This window comes from Lemur catta, chromosome 9 (assembly GCF_020740605.2).
Source record: "Lemur catta isolate mLemCat1 chromosome 9, mLemCat1.pri, whole genome shotgun sequence".
In the NCBI taxonomy this organism is placed as follows: Eukaryota; Metazoa; Chordata; class Mammalia; order Primates; family Lemuridae; genus Lemur; species Lemur catta.
The window spans coordinates 56,308,990-56,330,822 of NC_059136.1; the positions used below are offsets into that span (position 1 = coordinate 56,308,990).

At 35.3% G+C, this 21,833-nt stretch overlaps 1 protein-coding gene across 3 annotated transcripts in view; it reads left to right on the forward strand.

Moving 5' to 3' along the window:
- Window positions 1-21,833, forward strand: part of UBR5 (ubiquitin protein ligase E3 component n-recognin 5) — a 126,890-nt gene that overhangs the window by 97,935 nt on the left and 7,122 nt on the right. For all 3 annotated transcript variants that reach the window (XM_045561919.1, XM_045561920.1, XM_045561921.1), the window contains 15 exons: window positions 3,299-3,529; window positions 4,033-4,106; window positions 5,347-5,519; window positions 5,615-5,728; window positions 6,676-6,896; window positions 8,228-8,348; window positions 8,439-8,537; window positions 10,907-11,150; window positions 12,670-12,781; window positions 14,369-14,513; window positions 15,472-15,602; window positions 16,977-17,037; window positions 19,405-19,580; window positions 19,805-19,889; window positions 21,477-21,632. In XM_045561919.1, coding sequence (XP_045417875.1) covers window positions 3,299-3,529; window positions 4,033-4,106; window positions 5,347-5,519; window positions 5,615-5,728; window positions 6,676-6,896; window positions 8,228-8,348; window positions 8,439-8,537; window positions 10,907-11,150; window positions 12,670-12,781; window positions 14,369-14,513; window positions 15,472-15,602; window positions 16,977-17,037; window positions 19,405-19,580; window positions 19,805-19,889; window positions 21,477-21,632 — 2,143 coding nt within the window. The remainder of the gene's footprint in view (window positions 1-3,298; window positions 3,530-4,032; window positions 4,107-5,346; window positions 5,520-5,614; window positions 5,729-6,675; window positions 6,897-8,227; window positions 8,349-8,438; window positions 8,538-10,906; window positions 11,151-12,669; window positions 12,782-14,368; window positions 14,514-15,471; window positions 15,603-16,976; window positions 17,038-19,404; window positions 19,581-19,804; window positions 19,890-21,476; window positions 21,633-21,833) is intronic.

Consider the following 21,833-nt stretch of genomic DNA (forward strand, 5'->3'; position numbering starts at 1 on the left):
GACTTAAGATTTGAGTTTTTCGGGCCATAATCCCATGATAAGTCCAGGAACATCTGTACTTGAGTGTTTAGATGGAGCCTTTATATCCAGAAGGCTAGAGCTTTTTGATTGCTATTATATAAGACCTCATCTTACTGTGAAGGAAGAAATAAATGCCTTGCTTAACTTCCTAAATTGTTGTACAGTTGAGGCAGAGTAAGTCAGTTACAATCAAAGCTATTTTTTAAAAAAGTCCATTCGTACCATAGGAATCTGATACTAAAGGCCTTTCACTTTTGAAGTTGTTGGTGCATATCCTTGTCTCATTATCCCCCAGGCCTCCCCACCTCCCCTTTGAAAGGCATATATTTATAGCAAGACTTATGTTTTGACTATAATTGATTATGAATGTACTTTGTACTTGTGAAGGGGAAAGTATGTTTAATTACCAAAGCTGCTCTTTGGTTTCTCAACTCACATTTCTTTTCTTCTACCTCCCCTAGTCTTTTGAACCATAATTAAAATATACATCTATGTATTTATTATGTTCTTTCTATTCAATTATCAAATGACCTTTTTAGGACTAGGAAATAGCCCAAACATCGAAAATTATTGCAGTGCCACATAGTGAAAGTTCCTTGTACCTAAAGTCAAAGCCCTAGGATTTGATTCTAGCTCTGGCTCAGGATAAATGACCTTGTTATTTTGGGCAGATCATAAAGTAGAGAAAGACAGGGTCTAGGAGACTACTTAAAAACATAACAAGAAGACTATAGCCGAAATCTACATAGTACTAATTACTAAAGTAGGGCCAAGAAAGAGGGGAGAGAATTATTTAAATCATATAAACAGAATTTAAGTCCTTGTTAAAGGGCAGAGCAGAAGGCAGAATTTGTATTTAGACTTTGATTCTAAATAACTAGTAGGAAAATTAAGAGAAAAATCTAGAGGAGTGGAATGGAAACGCTTGCATGGGAGAACTGTGGAAAAATTTGGTGGAAATGTCACATATGCAAAGTTGAGTGCTTGGCAGAGATCTAGGCTACAGATAAAGATTTGGGAGGCAGCAACTTTCCTGTTCTAAGAAGCCTGCTCCACAAAGAGACAAAAGCCTTGTCTTTATTAGGCTGTAGTCATTACCTCAAAGAACACAGAGTTGTGATAATAGATCTTGATTGGTGGCAGTGTTCCTTCCCTCTCTTTCTCTCAGCTTTATTTAGATACAAGTCACATGTTATATAATTTGCCCACTTAAAGTGTACAATTCCATAGTTCTTCACAGCTGTTTAACTGCTATCACAATCGATTTTGGACTATTTTCATCATCCCTACAAGAAACCTCACATCTATTAGCTAATCATTTTCCATTTTTTCCTACCTCCCCTATGTAGGCAACTATTAGTCTATTTTCCATCTTTGTTGATTGTGGATCTTTCATATAAATGGAATCAGTATGTGGCCTTTTGTAATAGGCTTCTTCCACCTGGCATAATGGTTTTAAGGCTAATCTATGTTCTGCTTGTTTTAATATTTCATTCTTTTTTATGTTCTAATAATATTTCATTGTATGGATATATCTATCGTATGTTGTGTTCATTAATCAGTTGATGGACATTTGGGTTGTTTCCACCTTTCCACTTTTGGGCATAATGCTGTGATGAACATTTCATTTATATATAAGTTTTTGTGGGCACATGTGTTTTCAGTTCTCTTGGGAATATACCTGGTTGTGGAATTGCTGGGTCATGTGATAACTCTCTATGCTTAATTTTTTGAGGAGCTGCCAGACTGTTCTCTAAAGAGGAAAACATTTCCAGTAGTAGTGTATGAGAATTTTAATTTCTCTACGTCTTCACTGACACTTGAGATATTATCTGTCTTTTTATTTATAGCCATCATAGTGGGTGTGATGTAGTATCTTATTGTGGTTTTTTTTTTTTCCTCCCCCTCAATGATGAGGGTCTGGCTCTGTTGCCTGGGCTGGAGTGCAGTAGGGCAGTCATCATTCACTGCAGCCTCAAACTCCCAGGCTCAAGCAGCTCTCACACCTCAGCCTCCCAAGTAGCTAGGACTACAGGTGGGCATGTGCCACTATGCCTAATTTAAAAAAATATATTTCTGCAGAGATAGAGTCTCGAGGTCTTGCTATGTTGCCCACACTGGTTTTAAATTCCTGGCCTCAAGTGATCCTCCCAATCCTCCTGCCTCCTAAAATGCTGGATTATAGGCACAAGCCACCATGTGGTTTTGATTTGCATTTCTGTAATGGCTAATGATGTTGATCATCTTTTCATGTGCTAATTGTCCACTTCTAGATCTTCTTTGGAGAAGTGTCTATTTAGATCCTTTGCCCATTTTTTAATTGGCTTGTCTTTTTTTAAATTGAATTGTATGAGTTCTTTATTCTTGACACAAATCCTTTATCAAATATATGATTTGCAAAGACTTTGTCCCATTTTCTGGGATACCTTTTCACTTTCTTGATGGTGTCCTATGAAGTACGAAAGTTTTTAATTTTTATAAAGTTTATCTATGTTTTGGTTTGTGGCTGTGCTTTTGGTGTCATTTTAAAGCAGTGGTTTTCAAAGTGTGGTCCTTAGACTGGTGGCATCAACCTCATCTGGGAACTGTTTAGAAATGCAAATTTGGGGGCCTTACCCTAGAGGTGGGGCCAGCTATCTGTTTTAATAAGCCCTCCAGGTAATTTTGATAAACCCTGAAGTTTGAGAATCTGGGGAAGGGGTTCCTTCTGCCATTTCAAAGGATACTGGACTGCCTTTTCTATACAAAAGTATAGGACTCTAAATCATACACAATGGTTGTATTTCTAAAGCAGAGTCACAGGTTTAATGACTTTTTACTTATGAATATTCTTAGTTTCTAATTTTGCATATTTATTTATTTATTATTATTATTTTTTGAGACAGAGTCTCACTCTGTTGCCTGGGCTAGAGTGGCGTGGCATCAGCCTAGCTCACAGCAACCTCAAACTCCTGGGCTCAAGCGATCCTTCCGCCTCAGCCTCCTGAGTAGCTGGGACTACAGGCACGCACCACCATGCCTGGCTAATTTTTTCTATATATTTTTAGTTGTCCAGCTAATTTCTTCTTATTTTTTTAGTAGAGACGGGATCTCGCTGTTGCTTAGGCTGGTCTCGAACTCCTGACTTCGAGCAATCCACCCACCTCGGCCTCCCAGAGTGCTAGGATTATGGGCGTGAGCCACTGTGCCCGGCCTCTAATTTTGCATATTTATGATAGTGGTAAATTTCACATTTGTGTTCTCATGTACATTTTCATTTCTTTTTGCTCCTATTTAGACGTGCCACGTTGCTTAGCGCCCGTCAAGGAATGATGTCTGCTCGAGGAGACTTCCTAAATTATGCTCTCTCTTTAATGCGGTCTCATAATGACGAGCATTCTGATGTTCTTCCAGTTTTGGATGTTTGCTCATTGAAGCATGTGGCATATGTTTTTCAAGCCCTTATATATTGGATTAAAGCAATGAATCAGCAGACAACATTGGATACACCTCAGCTGGAACGCAAAAGGTAGCCATACTTGCCATGAGGTTGGTTTAAGAAATACTTGCTTGGTGTGGTCTCCATTAGTACATTGTCAGATTTTGGAGTAAGAAGCATTGCAGAAGAAAAATAGCGCAACAGCATTTCATGTGGGACAGTGGGCTTGAGTCTATCTTTCCTCTCAGTTACTACTCCTCACTTAAAACGGGAAACCTCAGAATCCAGTTAAACTTCATGGTTGAGATAGTTTGGCCTGATTATTTATCATGTTTTCTAGTAGAGTTTGTGTAGGCACTATGTGCTCAGTGGTTAGCCTTTTGCTTCTATTGAGCCCACTTTGTAATTGTGGTACATTAGGCTTATCAGTATACCATTTCCTAGAAGAGTCTAAACCTATATCACAGTATTTGAAATTGGTTAGATATTTCAGTGACCTTTTTGGTGTTTTTTGCTTAAATTTCCCCTGACCTTTGCTCCTGTTCACATTACACAAATACTTCGTGGAAAATGACTCACTTGTCTTTTTAAAGGACGCGAGAACTCTTGGAACTGGGTATTGATAATGAAGATTCAGAACATGAAAATGATGATGACACCAATCAAAGTTAGTGCACAGAAAATCTGCTAATCTACTTCAAGAAATGGCTGCCTCAGTATTTCCCCTTCAAGCTTTTTAACTTCATTATTTTCTGTCTGGGTGGGAATTTCTCTTTTCTTCTCTATGTCCCATTTCTTACTTTTCTGTCCATTTTTCCTTACATATTCTTATATTACACGTTTCATAACTAAGGATGAAGTAAAGAAATTTATGAACTTTTCAACAGCCAATATTTTCTCCTACTTTATCTTCTCTCTACCCCTTCTTTGTATTTCTCCTAGTTTTATGTTTACCTTTACTCTTAAGTAAAGTGTGTAGGTATTACATTTAAATAAAATCTTAGCAAAACCTATGTTAATATTGATGCAAAATAGATTTAGTCAAGAAAATGAGAAATACCAATTTTAATTTCCAAAACTCGTAACAATTAATGTATGGAAAAGAAAAAATATTCCAAACTCCAGAATTTTCTCTAAAAGTTTCAATAGAACAAAATTTTGGGATCTTCTGCAGTTTATTTGTAGTTTTCAATTATTATTTTAATTTGATTTTAAAGTGGGGCTAAATATTCCACTTTCCTGTTTCTTATTATCAGCTAGTAGTTTATTCAGCCTACGGAAAGACACCTAACTGCAATTTTTTGAGAACTCAGCCAAAGCTCCCTACTATTTCTACAGCACATTAAGCGCTGTTAAAGTTTTACTCTATTAAGGAGAGTTGGGAATAGTGTGTTGACTTACTATTAGGATGCATGAGTTGCCAGAGACTGCTCTCTGATCCTCTTACTATAAGAGAAAGCAGAACTGACAAGTAAGCAAAATGCTCAGATTTCAGCTCTTGATTATCTACTCCTTTTGGAGTCATCAGTGAGTTGGGTTCTGAATATGCTTTAGGAATCTAGCTATATTCTGGTTTGAATCAGATTTGAGAGAGAGGAGGATATGGGAAACCTCTAAGAATGGCACGATATTTGTTACTGCTAATTTTTATTTTACATTTTTATTGTAAAATAACATGTAACCTAAAATCTGCATATAACAAAATTTAACATTGTTACCATATTAAACTCTTATATTTTGAATTACTTATAAAAATATCAAAAATTTTGACTTAACTTTTTTTTGAGTGGCATTAAAATTTTATAAAGTGGTATTAGGAATTTTGGATTGAGCAGATTACATATTCTATTACCCTAATCTGATAATTAAATAATTCTTAAAAAACATTTTATCTTTTTTATGCTTAGGTGCTACTTTGAATGATAAAGATGAGGACTCCCTTCCTGCAGAAGCTGGCCAAAACCATCCATTTTTCCGACGTTCAGACTCCATGACTTTCCTTGGGTGTATACCCCCAAATCCATTTGAAGTGCCTCTGGCTGAAGCCATACCCTTGGCTGATCAGCCACATCTATTGCAGGTGAATTAAACAAACTAGTCTAAGGTTTCTTTCTAATTGACTTTATTTTCTTTTAAGTGTTCATTGTAACTAGAATATTTCTGTTAAAATTCCAGCCAAATGCTAGAAAGGAAGATCTTTTTGGCCGTCCAAGTCAGGGTCTTTATTCTTCATCTGCCAGTAGTGGGAAATGCTTAATGGAGGTTACGGTGGATAGAAACTGCCTTGAGGTAAGATAGTAAAAGTCTTTGCAACATAATATTTGTTAATGAGCACTTGTCCCAGGATACAGATCATTAGAAATGCATTAATTCAGAATATATTTCCCAAAATAATAGCAGTGTCAGAAATCCCTGCCTTATGATATAATAGAAGGAATTCCAACACTGTCATTAACTTGCTCTGACAGGTCACTTCATCAGTAAAATAGCAGCTTCATTACGTGCTTTGTCTGTTTCACAGAGTTGATTGTTATATGCTGCTGAAAATTTAAATTTCTATATATTTTATGTGAGCATATACAGTCTTGGCTTATAACTTGTCTTTTACTTGCTGAATTAATTTGAATCAAGAATGTAAATAAATAAGTAGCATTAATACTGATACCTAATAATTGTTGACTAATTCTGTCTCCTGAGCACTATCTAAATCTTTATAACTATGTCAGGTAAAAAGCATTATTTACCTGATTTCCTGGGTAAGAAATTGAGGCTTGAAGTAAAATTCATGTAGGGAATGTTTATCGTCACACAACTGGTTAAGTTGCAGATCTAGTTTTCAGATACACATCTGATTTGGGAGCCTAAAATACCCTGTTTCTCCACTGAAAGAGTAGTTAAAACATTAAAAAGAAAATAAGTGTAGAAGAAATGTAGTTGAAGAGAATTTTTAAAAATTATTTTAAGTGGTAAAGGAGAATGCAATGCTGAAAATACTGTAAATATGTGAGAGACTTATGTATCACAGATAATACAAAGATAGCTTTAAAATTTCTCTGAAGTTGCTGTGGTGAATGCACCAGAATTGGTGGTCAGCCAGGGGAATCAGATAGATAAGGGACCATTGAAGCTCCTGAAAGGAAAAAGTAATTACTTAACTTGCATATGATTTCTGTATTACTAAGTTGAAAGTAAAATTTTTCCCTTAATGTGTAACTTTTCAATGTAAAAATTCACAGGTTCTACCAACTAAAATGTCTTATGCTGCCAATCTGAAAAATGTAATGAACATGCAAAATCGGCAAAAAAAAGAAGGGGAAGAACAGAATGCACTGCCAGAAGAAGCTGAGAGTTCAAAACCAGGGCCATCTGCTCATGATCTTGCCGCACAATTGAAAAGTAGTTTATTAGCAGAAATAGGACTTACTGAAAGTGAAGGGCCACCTCTTACATCTTTCAGGTATTTATTTACTAAGTGAAAGTAGTTTTCTATTACTGCATTATTTTATGGCTATTATAATTCTTTTAAGAGTTTTTATTTAGAAATTTTATAATTTTGTTTATTTGTATATAGTAGTCTGATTTCTTAGTTTATCATATATTTAAATATTAAAGTTGAATTTTCTGAATTTTGGGGTTTATTGATTATTTTGTTATTGATGGGCATTCTTTCCACTTTGTTGAGGAAGTTCTAAACCTTGTATTTTTAAAGTTCAGTTCTGAGTTATGTCAAATTGCCAATTACAGACTTATCAGCAGCTCCATTAAGGGGAAAATGTGAATAATTAGAGTAGAACTCCCTAGATTTGTGGCTCACACTTACTTGGGCTCCTTTGCCAAGTTCATACTTCTCTTACAAGAGTTAGGTTCTTTGCTTACACAATAAAAATTTGCTTGTATATACTGTACAGCATGCTGAGCATGGATAATCACTAAATGATTTGTTGAGTCTCTGCTTTACCCTCTATGGTTTTTGGTTACATGGTATCAGATTTTTTGTTTGTTTGTTTGTTTAGGAGTTAAACTAGTTTCAGAAACAAGATACACTGTTATATACATGTTATCTAACAACCATATAACAGAAGGGAGAATTGTGGACTAGGGTGGCCCAAGCTTCCTGGAGGCAATATGGCTTGAGCTGAAATAGAATGTGTAGAAACAGATTGGAGAGAAGAATTAGACATAGGGAGACCACTCACAAAGCTGTTATTTGTTCCAGTTGGTGGGGGGAAAGGTGCTGAGGTAGAATATTGGCTTTGGGTATGGAAAGGAAATCATAGAAAAAGAAGAGAAATTCAAGATAGACTTGGTCACTCTGGAGGAATAGGAGGAAGAAAAATTAAAATTTGCTTCAAGTCTGTGCAATAGGAAAAGAGATGGTAGTACTGGAAAAATCAGGATGAAATGTCATTGTGGTGAAGTGGCCACGTTAAGTTTTAGCCATGTTGAGTTTGAATTGACATGGATATATTTTACATTCTGGTTCATTGAAAAAGTTTGAACTAGAGGAGTATTGGACTTTAAGGAGAGGAACTACAATGAAAGATAGGGAAAGGAAGTAGGCTGGAGGTTTATCCATATGTAGGTGACAGAATCAATAAGGGAGTAAAAATAAGTTCTGCAAGTAACAAGTAGCTATAGAAAGGCTCTCTATTAGAAGGGATGTGGACTGAAGAACTTAAGACTTCAGAATATTAAATGATCAAATAAATAAATGATCATTGACCAAAAACCAGTGAATTTTAAAAATTGGCTAAATTATTTTTCCCATTCCCTTTTAACTTGTTACAGGCCACAGTGTAGCTTTATGGGAATGGTTATTTCCCATGATATGCTGCTAGGACGTTGGCGCCTTTCTTTAGAACTGTTCGGCAGGGTATTTATGGAAGATGTTGGAGCAGAACCTGGATCAGTATGTATTTTGTGCACTTTAAATTCAGTTCTGCATGATAGGAACATATTTCAGGGAATAATTCTGTAATGTTTTTTTTTTTTTTAAAAGATCCTAACTGAACTGGGTGGTTTTGAGGTAAAAGAATCAAAATTCCGTAGAGAAATGGAAAAACTAAGAAACCAGCAGTCAAGAGATTTATCACTAGAGGTAAAGGTATTTAAATTTTCTTACATTATACATATAGTATGCTATTTATATAAATTTTAAAACATGAAGAATAACAATAGCTCTTGCTCAAGGATATGTATTTATAATTAAAAATTTAAAGAAAATAAGGAAATGATAATCACCAAATTTAATGTAGTAGTTTTCTCTGGTAGTTGGTTCCCTAAAAGGTGATCCCTGGCATCCTCTATAGATGACCAATGAGCTTTTTATTTTAGTTTTTTTTTTAAACATATCATTATGCATATATTGATTTAAACATTTTTTTGATGTGTTTCACTCCGTTGAGATTATTCATATTGTGGCTCACATTGTCTCTCTTCTTTGGCTAGTGAGAGTCCTCAGTCCATTTTGGCTACTGAGTTCTTTCAACACAACCCCAATAAACTTTGATAACTTCCTTACTTTCTGGTATGTCTCATTTCATCTTATACATTTCTTGTCACAGACCTTAAATCAGCCATTTCTTCAAGTAACCTTGATTCCTTTTAGTAAGAAATTGTATTTTGAGATTACAACCTGAGGGTTGCACATTGCTACTGGGTTGGTCATAGTATCTAGGCCTTTTTAGTGGATAGAGTTAGGAAATACACCTTCTTTTAAGGAAAAAAAAAATCTCATCATGAATTCATATTGATACTCCCAATTCAAACTCAAGATTTAGGACCACAAGTTTGTTTTGTTTTTACCTCCTAGATCTTAAGTCTTTATCTCTTTTCTTCCCAATTGAATATCCAACTTTCTAACAACATTGATAAAATTACTCACTTGCTTTTATTCCACAGTGTATACACAGCAGTCTTAGAATTAGAACATCATCTCCATGAACAACAAAAATGATTATTGAAAATTGCTTAAAATTAGTTGGCAGTCTTTTTGTCCTTGGATCACATCCTGCTTAGAGATACACAGTCAAATTACTTTGCTTTAAAGTCATTTGAAATCATTCGTCTGTGTGTGGTTTTGCTACCAGCATCTTACAATTAGGAACATTTTGTTTCATTTTCCTTTGAGTTTTTAGGGATTCCTTTCTCTTTTGAGGTTTTATTTTATAATTAATGTAAAATATCTACAATGTTGCAAAGTCAACTCTACAGAAGAAGGTATATCCAGAGAAGTCTAGTTTCAATTTCCATTCTTGTCTTTTTTACCATTTTTAAACATTTATTTCTCCCCTCTTTAAAAATATAAGCATGTGTATATGTGTGTATTCATTACCTACCTCCCCCAACATCCCCAAGCATACTATATGTTTTTATTCCACCTTACTTTTCTCAGTTAACAGTAAATCCCAGAGATAAAACTATACCTTTATATAGAGAGAAATGTTCTACTTTCCCTTTACAGCTGCTTAGTGTACTGTATTTTATGGTTATCACAGTTTTTTCAGCCAGTCCCTTATTGACTAGTCATTTGGGTTTGTTTTCAATCTTGTGCTGTAATAGATAGCAGTCTGATGAATAGCTTCTTGTGTATTTCTCTTTTTTGTTAGTGTATCTTTGAGATAGATTCCTAGACATGGAATTGCTGGGTCAAAGGGCGTGTGAATAAAATTTGGCCAGATACTGGCAAATACTTCTCTATAAGATTGTATATTTTTGCATTTTCACCATCAATATGAGAATGTCTGATTCCCTACAGTCTTGCTAGCAGTTTGTTGTCAAATTTTTAGATTTTTGCTAATCTGATAGGTAAGAAATAGTATCTCAGTATAGTTTTAATTTGAATTTCTCTTATTTTGAGCAAGGTTAAACATTATTTCATGTGTTTAGGATAGTTAAATTTCTGTGAACTCTGCTGATCTATTTTGCCCAGTTTTTTCACCTAAGTTGTTGATCTTTTCTCACATTCCAGAAGTTCTTTATCTGTAGGTGATACAAACACTCATTCATGAATATGTATCTTTGTGATAGAAGGTATAAATTTTTCCCAGTTTGTCTTTTTTCCCCCCACTTTGCTTGTAGTGTTCTAACAATACCAATACCAAGGAAATCATCCATGTTTTCTTCCATTATTTGCTATTTTTTAAAAATTTCTTTTGCATCTTTGATCATTTGAAATTTATTTTGGTACATTCCAAAATTGAACAAAAAATTATTGTTTTCCCATAGACCTTTGAAAGAAAGTGTTAGAATTGAATTAAATTCCACTGTCCTAATTTAATGCAAGACATCTTGTGTTTTACAATGTATATTTGGAATGTATAAGCTAGTTTCTAAGAACCCAAATTATTTTGTAGTTTTTAAAACTGTCATAGAAAAGCTAGAATTAGATTTTCAGATCTTACGTAGACCAAGGTGGTTTTCAGCATTGAATTTGAAAGTTGTTGCTTTTTTGGTGTGTCTTAATAGGTTGATCGGGATCGAGATCTTCTCATTCAGCAGACTATGAGGCAGCTTAACAATCACTTTGGCCGAAGATGTGCTACCACACCAATGGCTGTACACAGAGTAAAGGTCACATTTAAGGATGAGCCAGGAGAGGGCAGTGGTGTAGCACGAAGTTTTTATACAGCCATTGCACAAGCATTTTTGTCAAATGAAAAACTGCCAAATCTAGATTGTATCCAGAATGCCAACAAAGGCACTCACACAAGTAAGTGTATACTCTACAATAAGTACTCTACAGATAACAAGCATCATAAAATTCTTTTGTTGTGCATCAAAACAATAGTGATAATTCATGGTTCTGTGTATATATGTAAAAATGTACATTTATATTTCTAAATAATTTTATTGTAGATTAACAATTTAATCTTACGTTTAAACTACTCTCATTGACAATTTAACAATTTGCTGTTTTCCCAACATTTATTTTGATAAGTGTTTGTGATTGTACTACTTTCTCATTGTAGTTGTTACATGTTTGGAGGTGGAGGTGGTGAGAGGTTATAAGATATATGGTGATGTAGGAATTCAGTGAGCAAATTGCAACATTTCCTCTACCCCAATATTTAATTCATAAAGGTATTTGAGAAGAAAATGCTCTTCACTAAAGCAGTGCTATTCAAAGTATGATTTGCAAATTCACTATCTGTACCCAGTGAGGTAGGCAGCTTGTAACAAAATGTAAATCAACTATGTCACTAAGTTCACTGTTTAATTTAGCAGCCCTTCCCCCCCTTTTTAAAATTTAACATTCTGGTGCAAACTCATTACCTCACTGAAGAGCAACATTTTGGGATTAGGATTCTTGGCTAATTTTCTTCCTTTTTTTTTTTCCTTTTTTCGGCTCTGCCGATTTTTGGCTAATTTTTAAGATTACAGTTAGCAAATTTAAAAATCTGTGAAAATTACAAACAAAACCCTTAGGAGATAATTAATAATTCACATGAAATAGGGACACAAGATTGTCAGACTTGTAGGTAGATGGATGCAGTAACTGAGAGAAAGTTTATAGAGATTATATACTAAGAAAATCCTGTGTTTTACCTAGGCTGTACCTCTGTCTGTATCTCATTGGGGTTTTATTAACATAAACCACTACCATGGAGGCTGAATGAACTGTAGAAAGGATTGAGGGTGAACAAATGAGGAGAGTGCTCCAACTTTTAATCAGTTTCACCATTTGATATAGTCTTATATATAAAAATAAATTAGCAAATGTGAATGCAAAACCTGGGAAGTCACAACATTTCAGAAATATCTTTTCTGCCCATTTTTAGGAAATGATACTCTGGCTTGGACTTAGGAATTTAAAAATAGTAATAGGTATTGTTCTGGTGGCCTATAAGGCTTTCATGCAAAAAACTAAAAATAGAGACGTTAATTAAGTGACTCTAATCATGTAAGAAATCTCAGTGTTATTTACAGTGACACTATAATAGCCCTGGTTGCTATGTATTATTTCAGAGCTTTGACATGACAAGGGGAAAAATTCATTTAACAAATATTGAGTGAACATCTGTTACATGCCAAGTACATTGTATGTAATTAGCCATAACTCTCAAAACCACAGGGAGAGTGAGAGAGAGGCATCAACATGGATGCTAAGGACAGATGATCTTCAGCGGTCATATCTTCCTATGTTTGTCTCATTTCTTTGCATAGACAGAAATTTAAGGTAGTTGCATTTGCATTCATCTAAACAAAGCATATTTCTTATTTTCTTCTAGGTTTAATGCAGAGATTAAGGAACAGAGGAGAGAGAGATCGGGAAAGGGAGAGAGAAAGGGAAATGAGGAGGAGTAGTGGCTTGCGAGCAGGTTCTCGGAGAGACCGGGATAGGTAAGATAATTTTGTGTCCTTTACTTATTTTTAATTAATTTATTTATTTTTGTAGAGACAAGGTCTCACTATGTTGCCCAGGCTGGTTTTGAACTCCTGGCCTCAAGCCTGGCCTGTATCTTTTATTGAATACTATTTTGGGGGATGAATTGGAGGTAGGCCTGTGAATGAAGGAGACTTAATTATGGACTATTTTTTAAAGTAAATGACAGTTTTAATATTTGGTTATATGTATGGAAACAAAGAATAGTCTGTTAACTAATAAAAAGTTCTGCTGTAAAAACCCAGAAGCAATTGAAATTATACTGCCCTCTGTTTATCCCCCCCAAGTTCCTAATTGTGGCGGGTGTGGTGGCTCACTCCTGTAATCCTAGCACTTTGGGAGGCTGAGGCGGGAGGATCACTTGAGGTCAGTGTAAGGTTTTTTGGATTGGCCGGCGCCAGAGAAATAAATATGAGCAGAGTTGAAAGGGATAAGTAAAGAGGCTTTATTTGGGCGCTCCTGGGTGAGGGTAACGAGTCCCAAGAGAGGGACCCAGGCGAGATTTTCAGGTCCCGGGGGAGGGAGAGAGAGAGAGAGAGAGACCTGAAAAGTCGCATCGCCCAGAGAGAGAGAGAGAGAGAGAGACCTGAAAAGTCGCATCGCCCAGAAGTCTGAGTGGGTTTATGTATGTTTTTAGGGATGGGGGTAGGGGTTTCTTTGGCAGGAAGATTTATGGTGGGGAGAACAAGGAATTGTCCCTTGCAGTTTTAGGGCGGTTATTGAGAAATAGGAGGGGCCGGTGGTATGTGTGGACTCCAGGAACTAAAACTCCTATCAGAGTAACCATCCAGGTGTGGTCGTCCTTTAACTTAGCTTGGGCTTTGCAGGCATTGTCCTTGGCTGATCTCGTGGGCTTCTTCTTTTTCCATTAGGGAGGGGAGGGGTGCCCGCCACCAGCCTTACAGTCAGGAGTTTGAGAGCAGCCTCAGCAAAAGCGAGATCATGTCTCTACTGAACAATAGAAAGAAATTAGCTGGGCAGCTAAAAATAGAAAAAAAAAATTAGCCAGGCGTGGTGGTACATGCCTGTAGTCCCAGCTACCCTAGAGGCTGAGACAGGAGGATTGCTTGAGCCCAGGAGTTTGAGGTTGCTGTGAGCTAGGCTGACGCCACGGCACTCTAGCCTGAGCAACAGAGTGAGACTCTGTCTCAAAAAAAAAAAAAAAGTTCCTAATTATTTGAAACCTTTAACCTTTATATCATTCCGTCTTAAGTTTGTCTTACAATCTTAATTGTGGCAAATTGTGCTATTTAAATCTTTAAATTTTCCTCATTAGGAGGGGTTCCATTTTACTTTTGAATAAAATTTCTGGACTCTTCATTTCTGATATTTTAAGGTCCTACTCCCTTAGAATCAAATTATTTTTGAGAGACTATAATTGAAAATTATATAAATTTTCAAGTGACAAAATCTAGATAATGTTGTTTATGTTTTGGTATAACTAAACAGCCTAATGCTCTGGTTTTCTAACTTTGTTACTAGTTTTCCTGATATTTCTCCTTTGTAGTCAAGGGAATGAAATCATGACTTTCTTCCTCTTATAGAGACTTTAGAAGACAGCTTTCCATTGACACTAGACCTTTCAGACCGGCTTCTGAAGGAAATCCTAGCGATGATCCTGATCCTCTGCCAGCACATCGGCAGGCACTTGGAGAGAGGCTTTATCCCCGTGTACAAGCAATGCAACCAGTGTGTACCATGCACTTAGCTACCGATTAACTGGCTGTGGCATGTTTTTGCTTTTGAATTAAAGTTGGTATTTTCAAAAATTGTCAGCTACTGGCAAGGCACAAGGTTAAGGACTGTTTTTACCTGGGCAGTAAGAAGGAAGCTTAGAAGGGAAAAGAGCAGTGTTGGCTGAAGGGTAACTGTGTATAGCTTGAATCCCCCCCCCCCAACCCTAGATTGGAACACTGTACCTATTCCACCCAGCAAGTTCCTTGGGTGCTAAAGAACTAGTTGTGCATTATATTTATTTGTGTCCCTATTTGCGTAAGTTATTAGTTTTGAAGCAGACTTTATCTGTTAGCAAGCTATAGCTAGAACACATTGCAAATAGTTTACTGCTGATTAGTATTGCAGGAAAATTTTTATTTTGAATGTTCTATCAGGTTACTGTCATATGAAACAAACTAGTTGTGTTTTTTTGTCTTGATGTATAACTATATGTACATATTTCATATTAAAAGAATAATAAAACAGAAAACCAATTATGTCTTTCAGTAAATCCTCAGCCTTAAATACAGGCATCTTTCTCTCCCTTTCCCTCCCTTAGTGTTTCCCTCCCTCTATTTATTTTTTAGTACCTAAATGAAAGAGCTATTTCTGACTCTCTCATGAGGAAAAATAATATAGAAATTGAGTATATATATATATGTTTACTCACGGATTAAAAAAAACCTTAAAAAGGCTTGTCATACAAATATCATAAGTAGCCTTAAAAAGGTTGTGCTAGTAAATGGACTACTCATTTCCTGTCAGTGTTCTCTATAATTGAGCTTCTAGTGTTATAAAAGACCTAATTAGTTCAGAAATTTTTGTATTTGCTATCTAAGTTTCTTATATTTTTTCTTTATGAATAAAAGATTATAGATTTAGATAAGAGCTTTCAGAGAATAGGCAAGTAACATTTGTTCATCTATTACAGGCATTTGCAAGTAAAATCACCGGCATGCTGTTGGAATTATCGCCAGCTCAGCTGCTTCTCCTTCTAGCAAGTGAAGATTCTCTGAGAGCAAGAGTGGATGAGGCCATGGAACTCATTATTGCACATGGACGGTAATGTGTACAATTGGGAAGACATTTCAGTTGAAATATCGGTTACTTTATTTTCAGTATGTGGGTGCCATCATATCTTAAAATTTATGCCATAAAGCACAAGACTTTATTATTTATGTTATTATTAGTATTATTATTATTTTTTTGAGACAGAGTCTCGCTTGGTCGCCCCTGCTAGAGTGCAGTGATGTCATGTGATGTCATCATAGCTCACTGCAACCTCAAACTCCTGGGCTCAAGTAATCCTCCTGCCTCGGCCTCCTGATTAGCTGGGACTACAGGCACGTCCCTGGCTAATTTTTTCTATTTTTTTAGTAGAAATGGGGTCTCGCTGTTGCTTAGGCTGGTCTAAAACTCATGACCTCAAGCAATCCTCCTGCCTTGGCCTCCCAGACAAGACTTTCAATGTTTTTTTTAAATGATGGCTTAAAATCGATGAGTGAGCAACAGTGGAGTTCCTCATGTATTATTAGGAAGGTAGCATTTTAGTAGTCACTTAGGTTCTAAAAGTCTTTTATGTACCTGATTGTTTAGAAATTACTTGAAAAAAGTACATCTCAGATTCTCCATCAGAATATCCTTACAGTAGGAGCCATAGAATTTCAAAAAATCTTAGGATATAGCCCTGCATTGTTCTTGCCATAAGCATGGAATTTCTTTTAGGCTTCCTGATTTATCTTAAAAATTCATGCAAGATTTGCTTTCTATTCTGTAATATACAGGGTGTCCCAAAAGTTGCCATACATAGGGAAAATGGGAAATTGTAGCTAAATGTATCTTTATTTACAAAATATTCATTACATTGTAGTCTCCATACAAAGGAGACTGATGAAGAAAAAATAACATGGAAATTGAGTATATGTATGTTTATTCAATGGATATAAAAAATCTTAAAAAGGCTTGTCATACAAATATTATAAGGAGCCTTAAAAAGATTGTGCTAGTGAATGGACTACTCATTTTTTACAAAATTTTTCCTTTGTATTCTAGTATTCTAGAATCAGTAAATTCACTAGGGGATTTGATTCCTATTGTGATTGCTTTCTGAGCATTTTCCTGTTCTACAGTGCTCCCTCTGAGCTTAAGTTCCTGCACTCCTATGAAGACTGCACTTATTTTATCTTAAATCAGGTAGCCTTTATCCCATTATCTTGAATCATATTTGTAGCATCTCATGGTTTTTTAAAGATGTGCAATTATTGACTTTTGTGCCCCTAGAACTACATTATTACCAGTAAGTGCACCAGATATGCATTGATTTCAAAACTTAAATGTATTTATAAATTCTTATAAATATAAATCAATGTTTTCTTTACACTAAACTCTCGAAGTTCCAGTTATCTGGAATGTAAAAAGCTTTTTCTTTGTTTTTAGGGAAAATGGAGCTGATAGTATCCTAGATCTTGGATTATTAGACTCCTCAGAAAAGGTACAGGTAAGAAGCATTTTGTATGTGCACTAAGTTTAAAATTTAAATTATAAAGAAATTCAAATAAAAGAGAGGAAATGAGGATTTGTGAAGAATCTATGTCTCCATAAGTAAAATGCATGGTTATAGTAAAGAGTGAAGCAAAGATAGGTATATAGGTGTCATGTACAGAATCAAGTAGTGAGTGTCCTCCCTGGTGGTCTAGTGGTTAGGATTCGGCGCTCTCAGAATCAAGTAGTGAGACTGGTTAGGTCAGAGCTTGGTGTAACCCCATTCATTGGCTGCTTCCATTTCAGCATAGCCTGAATTAAGCTTTAATTTGGAAATGTAATGAATTGAATAGCAGAGAAGGAGAGAAGCAGAGAATTATAGGACTCATTCCTCATAAAACAGCTGGTGCCAACAATGCAGAAAAACATGACATATCATGGTATAGTAATAAGGGAGGCTTTTTAGTGCATGATGTATTTCATTGCATGCATTTCATTCTTAAGCTACCTAAGAATTTGCAGTGTCAGCCAAATGGAGCAAGCCCAGTATAATCTTATATCTTACATTGATTACAACTAAAAACTCTGGACACAATGCAAAAAGGGAATAACCTAAAGTTCTGAACAGTAAACAGTAGCACACAGATTGGAGAGGGAAGTCAAAACTTGAAAAATAACCTAGTGTAGCATCTTTTCAGGCAAGGCGGGTAAAGCTGATCTTTGTTATTCTATCTTAGCTGAAGGATAACAAAGACTTTGGGAACTAACCTACAGTCCAAACCACTGCCCAAGTGGCAGACTATCCCGAGTGTTGCATATGCAGGGCAGCCCAAACAGCATAATAAAGGCTTTGAAAACTTAATTGGCATTGAAACCACGGTACACAGTAGGTGAGACTTCCAGATTGAACCTAACCAGGCTGATAAGCCTACTTAAGGGCTCTCCTTCCCAGTCAACATCTCTATATCAATTTAATAAGACCTAGAGTTTTACAACTTAATATTTAAGATGTCTAGCATACATTCTAAAATTACTCAGTATATAAAGAACCAGAAAAAGAACCAATAGATTGGTGACTGTGAGATGACTTACATGTTGAAATTATCCAAGACTTTATCTCATGTTCTGTGAGATAAAGGTGAACACTAATGAATGGAAAGATAGAGGTTCTCAGCAGAGAAATAGAAACTTAAATAGAAAACCAAGAGAAGTTTTTAGTACAACCTCTGAAAGAAAAAAATTCACTGGATGAGTCAATGGCAGAACAAAGGTGACAGAGGGAAAATAGGTAGGTGGAAGTTATCCCTTCTGAAGAAGAGATAGAGAAAAGATTGAAAACAAACAAAAGAACAGTTTCAGGGACCCATGGGACAATATCAAAAGATTTAACATTCATGTCATTGGAGTACTTGGAGGAAGAGAAGAAATTACTGTAGAAAAAGTATTTTAAGAAATAATGACTAGGCCGGGCGCAGTGGCTCACGCCTGTAATCCTAGCACTCTGGGAGGCCGAGGCGGGTGCATTGCTCGAGGTCAGGAGTTCGAGACCAGCCTGAGCGAGACCCTGTCTCTACTAAAAATAGAAATAAAAATTATCTGGACAACTAAAAGTATACATAGAAAAAATTAGCCGGGCATGGTGGCGCATGCCTGTAGTCCCAGCTACTCGGGAGGCTGAGGCAGTAGGATCGCTTAAGCCCAGGAGTTTGAGGTTGCTGTGAGCTAGGCTGATGCCACGGCACTCACTCTAGCTCGGGCAACAAAGTGAGACTCTGTCTCAAAAAAAATAAAAAAATAAAATAATGACTAAAAACTTCCTAAATTTGGTAAAAGACACAGATTTATAGATTCAAGGTCAGTGAACTCCAAACAGGATAAACTGAAAGAAACAATGTCCAGACATATTATAATCAAATTTTGGTAAAACAAAGATAAAGAAATACTCTTGAAAGCAGCCAAAGAATGGTGCTTTACTTTATAGGGAAACAGTTATTTGAAAGACAGTAAATTTCTCATTGGAAACTATGGAGGCCAGAAGGGAATGGAAACTCATCAAAGTGCTGAAAGAATTTTTGTCAATCCAAATTGTTTCTCCAGTGAAAATATCTTTCAGGCATTAAAGTGAAAGAAGCTAACCTGAATTTCATTAAGGAATTTCATTTGAATAACATGTTAAAAACTTAATATACACAAGCTTTGTGTATCACAGTTCTGACAGGGTAAATTAAAAGTTCCGTTAGTGTTGTTATACATATACATTTAAATAAGAATGTTGCTTTGCCTACCTGACTTAATTTTGAATGATTTCAGAGAACCAGTTCATATGTTTGTTTTTTTTTAAGTGAATCTTGGGGGCTTAATCTTGGATATTCTCTGATACTAGGAAAACCGAAAGCGTCATGGCTCTAGTCGAAGTGTAGTAGATATGGATTTAGATGATACAGATGATGGTGATGACAATGCTCCTTTGTTTTACCAACCTGGGAAAAGAGGATTTTATACTCCAAGGCCTGGCAAAAACACAGAAGCAAGGTTGAATTGTTTCAGAAATATTGGCAGGTAAAATACTCTAATCTTGTATTTGAATTCTTAAAAAAATTTCAGTTTGTAATTTTCTAAAATATATTGGTTATAAAAATATGCTTTATTTCATACTAGATAGAAATAAGGCTGTAGAGAAGTTTTCAATATTATATGTATATTTATGTATGTGTTTGGGGGTTATACGTATTCTAGAATTATTTTTGAATTTAAATCTTATTTCCCTGTTTTTTTATTATTAGGATTCTTGGACTATGTCTGTTACAGAATGAACTATGTCCTATTACATTGAATAGACATGTAATTAAAGTGTTGCTTGGTAGAAAAGTAAGTGATTTTGATGAACCTAACTGCTCTTACAGTTGTAAAAGTTTTTTTTATTACAAAATAATCAAATGCTAGCACACTGTTATGGCATTTGCTTACTATTAAATTTTAAAGCGTTATAGCCAATATAAATAATTTTCAAACATTTTATGATATAATTACTATCTATTAAAATAAAATTAATAAAAATAAAAACAATAATGACATGGGAAAAGTCTCCACATATGGGGAGATGGCGTGGCAGAGTGGGTAATACAGGTGGGTTTGGGGGGTCTGACAGGCCTGCATCTTATTGCAAACAAATCCCCTAACATTTCTGGCATATGTCCCCATTTATAAAGTGATAAAGAAAACAGCATAGTATAGTTTATAGTCTATAGTATATTTGCCTGGCAAATAGTAAGTGCTCAATAAGATTTATCCACCATTAGTGTACCAGGTGGTAGAGAAGGTAAAAGTAGTATTATATTAAAAAGAACATTCTAACTTCAAAAATATATGTAAAAGTTTGACACGGAGGCAGCAAAAAAAAAAAAAATGTAAGAAATATAACACAAATATGCTCAATATTTATCTGTGGGTGATAGAATATATTAAAGAAAGTATTTGACATCAAATAATGAAATATCATAAAGTAAGCCCTCATTTATCGTCTTCAGTAGGTTCTTGGAAACTGCAGCTTACAGCAAAATAATGTAAAAACAAAACCAGTTTTATTTTCCTCATCAACATTATAGTGAAATGGCATATTTCAAGGACCTGCTCTATGTTGTTTTACTTAAAGCCCCAGCTTTCAAGAACCTCTCCACAGCATTAAATGAGGATTTACTTTATACTCTGTTTTCCAGAGATGCACATCACACATCTAATCATTATTTAGAATACAGCATTATTAAAGCTGTACTCTAGTAATTTTCTTTAATCAAACCCACTGAATATTATTTTCTGTTAATACATGTGTATCATATTATGATATATATTTACTCAACTCTGACCCTATTGAATTCTTAAAGTGTTCCATCTAAAATGTTCTTATGCAGTAAAAAACTAGACTCAGAGCTCAGCAACATAAAAATGTTGATATATTGAATCTTTAACAAGGTTTAATTGAACAGCTTATGAATCAAATAGACCCAGAGTTTAACCCAGTATTGTAACCTTGGGCAAGTTAGTGAATTTCTTTGAGCGTCATATTTATCATCTGGATTTAAAAATCTGTATTTCTGATTATTGTGAAGAGTAAATAAGATGTATATTTATTTCTGAGCCAGCTGCTTCACATAATCGGTGTTGGAATAAATAGTGCTGGTTTTTGCAAATTATTTTTGGAACTTAAAAACTATTATGTTATTGGCTTTAAATTTTTTCAAAATATAACACTTTATATACTTTGAAAAATGGAATATATTGTCAGAGCCAAAGATTTATTACCACTTTAAAGTAGTTGTTATATATATTCAGTGGGAAATTATTCTTTATTGGTATATCCAAATTAGATAAAATTCTTTATCAGATTTTAATTTACTAATGAATTGAGTGCGGATGTTGTTTCTTTCATAATTGAGTTTCATATGATTACTTTCTTAGGTCAATTGGCATGATTTTGCTTTTTTTGACCCTGTAATGTACGAGAGTTTGCGGCAACTAATCCTGGCCTCTCAGAGTTCTGATGCTGATGCTGTTTTCTCAGCAATGGATTTGGCATTTGCAATTGACTTGTGTAAAGAAGAGGGTGGAGGACAGGTAAAGCCAAATACGCAGTTCCCTGATTCTGGAAGAGAATTTGGTTAATCTGTTGTGCTTGTCTTATATAGAAACAGTTTAGTTAGGGGAAGAGAGAGAGAGAGAAAGAGAAAGATGGAAATGTACATGCACACGTACACCAAAGGTGAAATGGACACAGGAGGTAAACAGAGAGATGGATCAAGAGTGAGACAGACTGAG